Genomic DNA, 13,008 nt, shown 5'->3' on the forward strand with positions numbered 1-13,008 from the left:
TTTTGTCCTTCCTGACATATTTATTAAGGGTCGTACAGGTGGTAAGGTCTGCAATCTGTTTATACAACAGTAAATACTTAGTAAATTAAATATAATTTGAAATCAGTCAATATATGTAGTAAAATAGGCTAGGTAACAATGTTTTTTGTGATTTTGTTTTTACGGATCACCATAAATAAATGTATTGTTTTTTAATATTTAATAGTGTAAGGTTGTATGAATTCAAGTGTCCTTCCATTCAACACTGTGTGGTCCAGCACCCCCATGAGATGGGGGTGCAATGTGTTGTATATGTGTGTTTTAGTGTGAACATGAATATGTTTTAGAATTTTTTTGTGAGTTCGATCATGGATAAAGGTTATATGCAACATATAGGTTTTATGTGTCTCATTGTGTGTGCATATGTGTTTGAAAAATGTTTTGTTTTTATTGGGGGGTAATGTGGCAGTCCCCTCCTTCCTGGTTGCCAAGGAAGCACCATATGGGCTGCCTGTTAGGGTGCAGCTGAGGACTTTTGCCTGTTCCCAGAATTGAGATGGTAATGAGAGTGGCTCTCTTTAACTGGATGCTGGACTCAAGCTGGAGCTGAGAGGGGACGCTGCCTTTCAGTGCCTCCAACAGGCTGTGGGACAGCCCACCTCTACAAGACATCGACCCTCCAACAGGGCCAAACCACCTGTTTGATTTTCTCATGAAGGGGTTGGAGGGCACAGAAAAAAAGAATAAAGCGAGGGAAAGCTTAAGAATGTGCTCTGCTAATTCTACTTCTGACAACTTCTCTTTATTCACTTTCTTTAAAACTACCCCCACCCACCCAGCTACCGCCAACACAAATAATTTTGAGTCTGAACTCACAGATGAATGCACATTGACATGTACAGACACTAGAGGATGATGGTATGAACATCCCACACACAATGGTCACTCATTCTCCCTTTGTTACTGTAACACTCTGAAACAATAAAAAAGAGAAAAGAATGTAAAAAAACTGGGACACCTTCTGATGCAAATTTCACAGAATTGGATTCCTGCAAGTCAGGTCTGGCAGCTACGTGTGTGTGTGTGTGTGTGTGTGTGTGTGTGTGTGTGTGTGTGTGTGACCAAGTGTATGGTGTTGCTTAGGCCAGGCTGTGGGAAAAGAGATAGCATCACTTTATGTGCGTATGTGAGTGTATGTTTATGCAGGGGACATTCTTGTACCGTGAGAATGCCCAGGGGAGATGGGATGCATCCTTTGCATCCAGACTGTAGCCTCATTCATTCCCGTGGTCATTCCTGTAGACTCTCAAACTAAACTGAGGGATGCTTTACATTCACACACAAAAAAAAACTCTTCTGATGACATCAGACACATTATAAACTGTACATGTCATGTAACATGACACTTAAAAATAAATCTTAATGCAAGTGGCCCCATTTGGACACTTGACCAACATTTAAAGTGTACAAAGTTCTTTGCATTAGATGGTTCCAAATGGCATCTTTCAACATATCATGTTTTCAAACAAATTGTTTTCAAACAAATTTTCTTGGACACATTATATCCTTTTTTTCCCCCCAGAATTAATTTATCTTTTCATAGCCATTTTTGACATTTTTAGTTTGTGTCCAACCACCTTTTGGGCCCACTTTATCTTGATCTTCCCATGAGACTGATTGACAGAGATTATTGCACTCTTGTGGTAGTTGGCTGAATTTACATACAGTATAGCGCCTACGTTCAACAGTGGAGTAGATGAAATGTAGCTCCATTATATTTGACAGCACAGCCCTGCCATTTGGCAGATGGGCTGCAGAACTGATCTGGGCAGCTTTAGGCTGTGAGTGCACACTTTTAAACACATAGGCAAAAGGGCTGATGAGTTTCATTTGTAGCTCAACTAAAGCTGCAGGCTAAACACCTGTGCAGGGTGTGTGTATGTGTGTGAGAAACACTGGGTGAGTGTGTTTTTTTAGGGTGTGGCTAACTGCCTCAGCTCTGTGGACAAACAGCCTCTCAGCAGCACCTGATACATGTGAGTTTCTAGTTACCTCTTTCTGAAGTGATTTCAAATCTATTTACACTCTAATAAAGGAATGAAACCAGTGAGTCAAAACCAAACAATTCTTGCCTACAGACTAGATTGCCTCATCGCCTTCTGCCATTTCTCGCACCTGTTGATCCCGAGGCTTGTGAGGCAGTTGTGAACATATCTCAAAGTATGACGTAGTCACCACAGTTGAGCAAGTCACATTCATATGCAACAACAAAACATGATGATTACTAAAATAAACACTTGCGCAAATGTACGTAAAAAAGGAAAAAGGTCTGAAGGAATATTCTGGGTTCAATACAAGTTAAAGGAATAGTTCACCCAAAAATGTAAATTCTTTCATCATTTACTCACCCTTATGTCATCCCAGATATGTATGACTTTCTTTCATCTGCTGAACTCAAATCAAGAATTTCAGGAGAATTTCTCAGATATTTTGGTCCATACAATGCAAGTGAATGGGTGGCAAAATTTTGAAGCTCTAAAAATCAGCATAAAAGTAATCCACAGGACTCCAGTGGTTAAATCAATGTTTTCTAAAGCGATATGATAGGTGTCGGTAAGAAACAGATCACTTTTACATTCTTCTCCTTGTGTTTTTGGTGATTCACATGCTTCATGCATATCACACCCTACTGGGCAGGGAGAAGAATTTAAAGCATAAAAGGACTTAAATATTGATCTACTTCTCACCCACACCTGTCATATCACTTCTGAAAACATGGATTAAATCACTGGAGTCATATGGATGACTTTAATGATGCCTTACTGTGCTTTTTGGAGCTTCAAAATGTTGGCACCCATTCACTTCCATTGTATGGACCTACAGAGCTGAAAAATTCTTCTAAAAATCATAATTTGTGTTCTGCAGAAGAAAGTAAGTCATACACATCTGGGGTAGCATAAGGGTGAGTAAATGATGAGAGAATTTAAATATTTGGGTGAACTATCCCTTTAAGATCAATCGACAGCATTTGTGGAATAATGTTGACTTGTCCCTCTTTTTCAAAAAAAAAAAAAAAAAAATCTGGTACAGTAAGGCACTTACAATGGAAGTGAATGGAGACAATCTCTTTGAAAAGTATAGCCACAAGACATAAGCAATGTGCAATCATGTTAATATGATTCTAGTGTGATAAAATGACTTTCTAACCTTTTATGTGTGAAGTAATATCTAATTTTACAACTTCATAAAATCTGTAAACTCTAAAACAGCTCAAATAATACATACATTTTAACAGAAGAATTAATGCAAGTGAAATTGGTCTCATTCACTTCCATTGTAAATGCTTCACTGTGACCTCAATTTGTGATTCTTTAATTTTTTTGTGGCAGTCAACATCATGCCACAAATACTGTTGATTGAGTTTGTTCAACCAGTGTTGAACCCGCAATATTACAAGTCAAATCAATTTATCTTGAGAGTGTCGTACCACCCAGAGTGGGACAATCTTACAATTCTGAATAATCCAGATTACAAACATGCAATGCTGAAAACAAAGAGTTGGAATGGTCTGTGCCGTGTCAACGCTGGCAGCCATTTATCAGAACCATCAACGGGTTGCATTCTCAGGCGACTGGCACAATACGCTCTGACAAACAGGAGGGCTTCCCATTCTTTGAGACTGACACTGGGAAAACGGATTTGAGGAATTAACCTTAGCATAGAACAGAAGAGGAGAGAGTAACCAGGCTTGGGTATTGTCCCCTTTTCTCTGAATAGGGCTTTGTGAAGTAACCACAGCTGCCACCATCACACCCATCTTTAGGTCGTACTTTCATAGAGTATCAAAGAATGCTGTCTCCAGATAAGTTTGGTGTTATTTTAACACGTATTGGTATGTAGTGGAAGTCAGGTGACTGTCCATTAATTGAGTACACAAAGCAAACCAACCATACAAGGAGCAACAAGATACGGCAAGCTGTTAGACCATAAATAGTTGCTGACAGCACCTCTTTTGACAGCTCTATACAATATCGGAAATAGTATATGGCACCTGACACATGCAACTCTCAGTTTAGAATAGCACAAGTAGAAGCCCTCCAGAGGATCTCTGGCTAAATTGACTCTGTCCCTCTCCCCTGCTGATGGTGACAGCTGCCCGGTAGTAAGGGTCTTCCCTCCAAAACTTGGCCATTATTCCCCAGCTGTGAGCAGCTGGTCTCCTATAAACAAACACACACACACATCACACATCCTCTGGATTTCTGTTCACTCAGTGGTAATGTGATGTAAATTAGTGCAAAGTGAGAGAACATCATTAAGATTTTCTACTATTTCTTTTTTTAGGTGTGGCAAGTCTGCAACAATTGGCTCCTATACATCTGGAGCAATTTAGACTCTTCTATGCATGTTAAATAATCAAATGATGTATATAAAATAAGAGTAAATCCAGAAAACAATGCATGCATTAATTCTGCCTTTCAAAGCCAAAACGCAGTAACTACACTAATTCCATTGTTTTTTGATTATCCTGCCAATTAATAGTCTCAATCCATTTGCTTTGAGACAAACCTTTCTGTCACAGGACAGAATAGTCTAATGGGGCTTTTCCACTGCATGGTACAAGCTCGCTTTTTGAGGGTTTTCCACTGTAGTGGATAGAACCTGGTACCTGGTACTTTTTTTAGTACCACTGTCGAGGTTCCAAGAGAGCCGTGCCGATACTAAATGTGACGCCATAACCCTGCAGATCACTAATTGGTCAGAGAGAATCGTCACTACCAGCGCCACTGAATTTTCGACATGGGACATCAACCCGCTAGTTTTAAAGTTAGCCACAGCGATAACAGTAACATTTGTTCATGCAACTTTTGAATTGTAAAAAGAAATGCTGTGCGCGCACAGCTGAGACACGGCTACCACCTGACCTACCAACAGTGTAGGGAAAAGTAAAAAAAAAAAGTGACTACAGAACAATCAAGGAAAAGTGGAAGTGGTTCATCCAAATGGACGCTATATAGACCGGCGAGCAATGGGATGGAGTATGCCCTGAACTCATCCATGGCAGGAGTCCACAATGGAGGATGGTACGTTAACTCTATACTCTGCTTGAAAGCTTAACTTTATTTAGTTGACCAGCTACTGGAAAGCTTGCTTTCACAACCAGGCCAATTTAACTGTAACACATAAATCACCATGCAACCAAGGACCAATAGCTAACAGCTAGCTGTCGTGTTATTGTTTATTGTTTTGTGTCACGTTTAAGATGATGTTATGGCAGTAGAGGTGGCACAACTATGACGATTAGCCTATAATCCCACCCACGTTGATGCGGCACTAAACAGCTGTGGAAAAGCAAGCTCAGACAAATAAAGTGAGTAGAGTCGAGTCGAACCATAACGTGCAGTGGAAAAGTGCCATAAGAGACCTGATTTCCATCATAACTCTATTTTGACAAATGTGAAGTAACTGTGTTTTACCTTAGCAGTGCAGAATTGTATGCAGGGTGTCTAAGTATCCACTTTGAATAAGCTTTGTTTTACTGCAATGCAGACCAGACATTATTACTGCTGGGTCCCTTTTAATGCTACTCAGCCTTCTGTTGCTTTTCGAGGATGTTAATATGGTGCTGTCTGGTTGCATTTATTACCCCACTAACAGAACAAAAAAAACGTCTGTTACCAGAAGATGACAGTCACAGATTAACTTGAAGAAGGAGAGCTGTTGCCAGTGAGCATGAGAAAAAAGGCGGAGGAAAACAAAATGTGTTTGTGTGCATGCAGGGGGTGGTGGGGGGCATCCAGGGGACAGAAAGAGCTCCAGCGTTATTAGATTTGCAACAAGCCGCAACACTGTCTCCCATTGTGTACTGGCCCTCTCTTAGTCCCCCACCCCCGTCCCACCCTTTGCATCTCCCAGAGTCCAGAGTGTTCTCCTCCCTCCCCATAACCCTGACTCTCCTGTCCCATCCCTTCCCAAAGCTCCAAGTCCTCTCCAGGCAATCTCCAATGAAGTGGAAACAATCCCAGCACACAATGCCTTCTCTCTGAAAAGGGCTTCAGCATGCCACCAGTGCTCTGTCACCAGCAGATGGGGAGCTAATTAGGAACCATTAAGGCACTTTGATAGTGTGTGTGGGAGCCAGGCGGAGAGTGTGAAAGTATGTGGGGTGCAAGGAGATAGGAGACCAGCACTCACAAGCTGCTTCCACTGCCGTGACATCATCTTAAACACGACACAAACTGACAAAAATAATAACACGACTGCTAGCTGTTAGCTACTAGCTCATTGTGCTGCATAAAGCAGTTGTTGCATGGTGATTTTACACAAGGGTAACAGTTAAATTGGCCTGGATGTTTTAGAAGCAAGTTTCCAGTAGCTGGTCAACTAAATAAAGTGAAGCTTTCAAGCAGAGTATAAAGTTAACATAACAAAACATACCATCCTCCATCGTGGATCAACGCCAGTCCAGGGCACTCTCCCTCCCATTGCTCGCCAGTTTAGATAGCATCCATTTGGTCGAACTCACTTCCACTTTTCCTTGATGGTTCCGTAGTCACTTTTAAGTTTTTTTTTACTTTTCCCTACACTGTTGATAGGTCCGATGGTAGCCGTGTGCGGCCAACAGCTGATACACTTCCTGAGAGACTTTATTGTTTCGATCATCGTTAACGAGTGGACCGTCTGTACCTCGTTTATTGACCACGGCCATTTCTTTTTTCACAATTCGAAAGTCACGTGAACAAATGATACTGTTATTGCTGTTGCTAACTTTAAAACTAGCGGGTTGATGTTGCGTGTCGGAAATCCAATGACACTGGTAGTGACGATTCTCCCTGACCAATCAGTGATCTGCAGGGTTTTGGTGTCACATTTAGTATCGGCTCGGATCGGCTCGCTTGGAACCTCGACCACGGTGGTACTAACAAAAGTCAGGTACCAGGTACTATCCACAGTGGAAAACCCCCAAAAAGCAAGCAGAGTCGAGTTGAGTCGAGTTGTACCGTGCAGTGGAAAAGCCATATAAGAGACAAGATTGGCATATGTTAGGGCCGTCAGTTTCTGTGGGATCAGTGGTTCTAGGGGTTGGCTGTCACAACTTTAAATCTTGTAAATAATTCTCAAATCTCATATAGGCTTTAGAAAGACATTTCTGTATAGGCACATACCTTCAAGGTCATGCCTATAAAAAAGCTATTTAACATTTCCACCATTGTTGGCCAAGAAAGGACATACAGTTCATTGAACAAATGCTGAACTTTTGTGGTAAAAAGTGGGGCACAGTGTTTGGGGGTAAGTTGTCACAACTGAACCTAAATCTATAAAGGGCTACTTAATGGCTTTTTTTTAAGCAAAATTTAAGCAGTAAAACGAAGCACAAAACCATTCAAAAACACAAATAATAGCAAAAATGTAAAAGGCAACATATATAAAAATATTTCAAAAAAGTGTCAAGTGAATTTGACTTGATGTACTATCCATACAAGCTAATAAGCTTATTTCTTGTGTTAGTCAAGGGCGTAGCAGCAGCGGGGGATGTGGAGGATATGCACTTTTCCAAGCTAAACCCATACCAAGTCCAAATGGTGGATTTGTATACAGTATTCTTTGCATTTTGTTACTTTGGACTGATTGAGTAACCATCCAGCCAATCACAGATGAGTTTCATGAGCGAAACGAACCTTATGTAATAGGCCATCAGTCAGACAGTCTAATCAACAGAGCTCCATTCATTTCAACACAGTTGCTTTCAAAAATACTCATTTATTCATGTTTTTTTATCGACATTGATGTTGATCTAAATGAATAATCTAGAGATGAGGAACACCAAATGACAGTTATTTATCCACATATCTTTCTTGATTGGTAGCATTACGTGAAATGCACTGCAGAAAAAACTAATTGTAAGTGGAGTCTATACTATCAGTGCATGAGGCTTCATTAAGTTATGCTTTTTACATTATGTTTGTGAGGTAAAAGTTTGATCACTTCTTTTTGCCAATTTAAGCAGAAAACTAGATCTGTGTTAAATATGTAAAGCTGGGGTTGGGGGGTGCATATCGTGACTTTTCTGCATATCGCAGCGCCATTTTGTAATCCGTTCTGCATAACGCGGCGGCTCGTTTTTGCTTATCACGGCCCATTCGGCACGTTTCGCGGACGACCCACACGGTTTACACATGATCGGCCCCAAAGTGCATTGGCCCACCAGGAAAATTCCCGGTATGCCAGATTGCCAGTCCAGCTCTGTGTGTGAAACAAAACCAAGTGTTCCACAAGATGCCCTTTATTTTTGCAGCTAATTTAGCTAAATTGTTTAATTATTTTGCAATACTTGAATCTTTAAATCACTACAAATATTAAAAGTAAGTAATACAAATATATATTAATATAATACTTAACTATAATATCATACTTATATATTAATATATGCTGTAATACATTTATACTGCACTGTAAATGTTGGGTCTGTGTGAGCCACCTACTGACAGCGGTGTCCTCCACTACGCCCCTGGTGTTCGTAAACACAAGTCTTATTTCTTGCATTCCAAATTGCATACAAAAATGTCCTTTCAGCTCCTACTGCTTTGTGTCACTGTAATGTTGTGAATTACAGACTTCACAGCCAATTGATGACATAGCACAGAACACAGCAGCCTTCTCAGAACAACAATCACTTGACTTAAGACAGGATGTGATTCCCTTGAGGACATTTATCTGAGGTCACCCTTCCCATGAGATGGGAAAGTCAAAGATACATGCAGATGTTTCAAGAAGATCATGGACCAGCTTTTTTCTGCTTCACACACACACACACACACACACACACACACACACACACACACACACACACACACACACACACACACACACACACACACACACACACACACACACACACACACACCAGATCAGCATGGAATCAAAACAACTTATAGAAAATAGATTATAGCATAGACTAATTGCTTATAATTCCAAGCATGTTGAGGTCTCAACAACATTTAGATATAGAAAATGCAGTAGAGTTATATTCTGTAAAACAATACATCACCATGTTTTATTTGTGTGTAAACGATTTCTGATTTATAAGCTCTGGTAAAACTGTAGGCACACTTGATGTAGATTACATATGTTTTATTGAACAATTCGGTTACACATAAAAATGAGTGGTTGCTGCTCATTGGCCAGCATTATGAAGTCACCAAACAATAAACCACAAAAGAAAAAAAAATCCCATGTCACCCAAGAGTTTGCAACTTTTTATTTTCTAACTAGGGATATGTTTTACATTTTACCAAGAGTTCATAAGGGGGTGTGAGTGTGTGTAAGGGGGATGTTACACTCTTTGCCTCTCTTTGCATTGATGTGCAGTAAACAGGCTTTGGAGAGCCCAGCTGTGAGGGCTTATTGTTGGAGTCGGTAGGAAGTGCTGATAGCTTGTGCAGCTGAACAAAAGCGGGATGAGCGAGTGGAGGGGCGCTCCAGACTCATCGGCTCCAGCCGAGATTCTCTCTCACAGTCCCAATACTGCACTCCTATTGTTCAGCTCCTCCTCCGCCTCCCCTCAGCCCCGCTCAGCTGTGACCGAGCCAGAAACGCTCCAGTCCCTCTCAACTCCTCTAGCATGTACAGCTATGTGTACAAGCCACTGGAACTATAATTTGCATTCCGTTTATGCGACAGAGAATTATGAAAAAAAAAATTCAGTAGTATTGCAGTATTTAGGCGAATCACATTATTGTGTTTGATTATATGCATTTTTAATTAATTGTGCATAAGACCGTAGGCCTAATTCGTAATTATAAACGTAACAAATAGTTCGATCTTTTATTTTATATATATATATATATATAAAAAAATAATAACAATTATATATTTATATAGCCCACTAAAAACCCCAGTGGCTCAATAGCCTATTCACTTTGTCTCTCACTTTCTGTTTCTTTACAAGAGTCTTCAGAGACGACAATGGCAGTTTGCAGGTGCGCAGAGCGGTAATCGCATCAGAGGTTTTAAGTGATAAATGAACGCTGCCCAGTTTGTTCTCAGGATCCCGCGCCGCGCAGGTGAATGGGGGAGAGTGGAGGGATGCTAGCCTGTTGTTTGATGTTGCTATAGAGACCGCCCGCTCGGCGCCAGGCTGACAGGCTTCAAGGCTCGAATGAATGGGTGACGTCACGGCGCTGGCGCCCGGCAGTCTGCTTTGGTTTGTTTGGACAATCTGGGGGAAGAATCAGAGCAGAGCAATGCAAAGCTGTGTGAGTGCGCGCTCAAGGCGACTAGCACATATGAAGGAATTTGCGAGGAAACACATTCATAGAAAAACAATGAGACAATCGTTGTAGGAGAGTAAACAGATAAAGGACAATTTCAACGATTACCTGCATTGTCTTGCGAACCATTGTTGCATGACTTGTTTGCAAGTCAGCACAATACAAAAATACATTTTATGTGTAGGCTGTACAAAAATTATTTAAAGCTGACAAAAATTTATTATACTAATAATGTCAGAAATTTACTTTTTCCATAAAGGGGCAATTATCTCCCCTTGATTTGATTTTCAGGGGCATTTTCTTTAAACATACAAAATGATAATGTCATTATTTTATTCAGATACTTCAGTTTTTTTTTCCAATTCATTAACATAAATTCTGAATCTGAATAATTACAATGAGAATAGTCATCCTGCTCATAAAGTCAACATAAAATCATGTGTAATGTGATAATGTTTATAACAAGACTTATTTCAGATTCTAGAAGAAAACAGAAACTAGCTTTTTTTTTGCCCCGAGCCCCCCTTAATTTCTGACCCCGGTGACCAGCAAACACAGAACGTTCTCCTAACATTGGTGTATGGTTCACATTTGGTCATTTCTCCAACTCCTAACATTCTAGGAACGTATATATATATATATATATATATATATATATATATATATATATATCATATACAATATAACAATTCTCCCCAGAACGTTGAATAAAGAACAGCATCTATGGTTCTTTTTAGTTTAATAATAATAATAATAATAATAATATATATATATATATATATATATATATATATATATATATATATATATATATATATATATATATATATATATATATATATATATATCCCATTTCATTGTTTTTCTTCATTCAATCTTTTTTATGGTCATATTTCCAGTATTTTTCATAAACGTGTTTGATAGACAACAATGTCTGACAATAGGCTACTAAAGTATTAAACAATACTTCATGCCCTCCACGATTTTATCCAATATCATGCATGCACACCTAATAAGCAAATATTTATCACTGTATTACTTTATGGCAGCCCACATACGACGAAAACTTTTTTCATTTGAAAGTAATAACGATCGCCTGTTGATCCTCGATCACCCCCACCCTCAGGTTGATCAGTCTGTTTCTTCACCTGTGGAGTCTTGAAGCCACGGCAGCTGGATATCCACACCATCCGCAGAATGCACACATTTGTTTCCATTTGTAATACCATCCCCCACGCACATTGTCACTGCGATAACCAGACCGGTGCAGTCATTGGTTCAGCGAGGGACTCTGATGCAATCCCATTGGCCCGAGCCTGCAAACACGAGCGTTTGGTTCACGCCCACAAGCCCCGCTACCACATATATACCGAACAACTCGCCTCACGAGCATGTTGTGAACTGTCAACGCGAACTCGAAGACGCAAGAGCCAAAAGGAGTACGAGCACGTCTACTCAACTTACTTTCTTTGACTTCGTTGTCGTTTTAACGTCAAAAACAGCCGAAATGAAAGTTGTGGGACCTACCTGCACACTGAAGAGCAAAGTTGGAGGCGAAGATGTGGTCCGGTGTCTCTCCGACCAGAGCCTGACCATCTCCAAATGCAAGATTCCGCTCCTGGATGAGCAGATGTCCATGTTTCTGCAGGACATGAACAGCTGCTACAGCAAACTGAAAGAGCTGGTGCCCACGCTACCGACAAACAAAAAGGCCAGCAAGGTGGAGATCCTGCAGCACGTTATCGACTACATCTGGGACTTGCAGATTGAGTTGGACGAGCCTGGCAAGAAGAACCAGAACTCCGCTCCCCGCACTCCCCTAACGACTATGAACTCGGAACTGGCCAGCATCTCGGTTGAGGTAAATATACAATATCAAATACCCCATTTGCACTGCCATGTGTCATCCGGTTTAAATAACCCGTATTAATAACATACAAAAGTTAGTTTGAATGATTCAACTCACGATATTTCTTCTGTTTCCTTGCAGAATGGCTGCTCCGATGACCGAATCATGTGCCGTTAAATGTTGATGCTTCGGGTTTACTCCACTGACACGGACAGCATCCCGTGTGCTGAGGTGATGGACCAGAACCGTCGTGACGCCTTGAACCGTGTTGGGAGAATCCGTTCTCCCGTTATAGAGGAACGGCTCCTCAGGAGAGTCACAACATGGACATGCAAAGTGAACTGTGACTTGCTCTCTGATAGACTGATGTGTGTTAGCCGTGGAATCCATGGCGATTATTCACTTCATGTTCATACACTTGCCTTTCGGTCAAAGTTTCTCCAATGTTTTCATAACTTTTCGAAAATGTTTTACTGTGTTGTAAAGAGTTTTCTCAGATTACTGAGCGAAATAATGTATTGTATATTACAATGACACGATGTGAACGCTTTATTGTGTATCTTTTTTATTATTAAAACGAGAAAATAAGACATTTACGACTCTGTCAGTACTCTGTGTGTGTGTCACTTTAATTGGTCTCAAAGGGGTGGTTGCTATTTTGTTAAGCAATTAAAACGCGTTAAACGTTTGAAAATAACGTAATGACACTTGGGCTTAATTTTGATCACCAAATTACACATAGCCTAAATGTTTGGTCTGGTAAACTAAAACGAGCTTGTTGTGGTAACCTCTAAATGAACAGGTTTTATTCCGTAAAATATAATCTGACTAAACAAGACAAATTGGGTAACATAAGACAAGGTACATTTTATGAGGGTTAGATCAAGTAGAAATAAATACTTTGTGGTA

General features: G+C 40.3%; 1 protein-coding gene across 1 annotated transcript; it reads left to right on the plus strand.

Moving 5' to 3' along the window:
• The first annotated feature begins 11,654 nt into the window (after positions 1-11,654).
• id1 (inhibitor of DNA binding 1, HLH protein) lies at positions 11,655-12,711 on the plus strand. Its single transcript, XM_052111663.1, has 2 exons — positions 11,655-12,111; positions 12,241-12,711. The coding sequence occupies exons 1-2, from the start codon at positions 11,758-11,760 to the stop codon at positions 12,274-12,276; spliced, it is 390 nt and encodes a 129-aa protein (XP_051967623.1). The 5' UTR covers positions 11,655-11,757; the 3' UTR covers positions 12,277-12,711.
• The last annotated feature ends 297 nt before the right edge of the window (positions 12,712-13,008 follow it).

This window comes from Xyrauchen texanus, chromosome 39 (genome assembly GCF_025860055.1).
Source record: "Xyrauchen texanus isolate HMW12.3.18 chromosome 39, RBS_HiC_50CHRs, whole genome shotgun sequence".
Lineage (NCBI taxonomy): Eukaryota > Metazoa > Chordata > Actinopteri > Cypriniformes > Catostomidae > Xyrauchen > Xyrauchen texanus.

Excerpts from the sequence above, each read along its gene's own strand:
- id1 (XM_052111663.1), top strand. The coding sequence starts at position 11,758 with ATGAAAGTTGTGGGACCTACCTGCACACTGAAGAGCAAAGTTGGAGGC. Across the intron at positions 12,112-12,240 it reads TGGCCAGCATCTCGGTTGAG|AATGGCTGCTCCGATGACCG; the intron begins GTAAATATACAA and ends GTTTCCTTGCAG.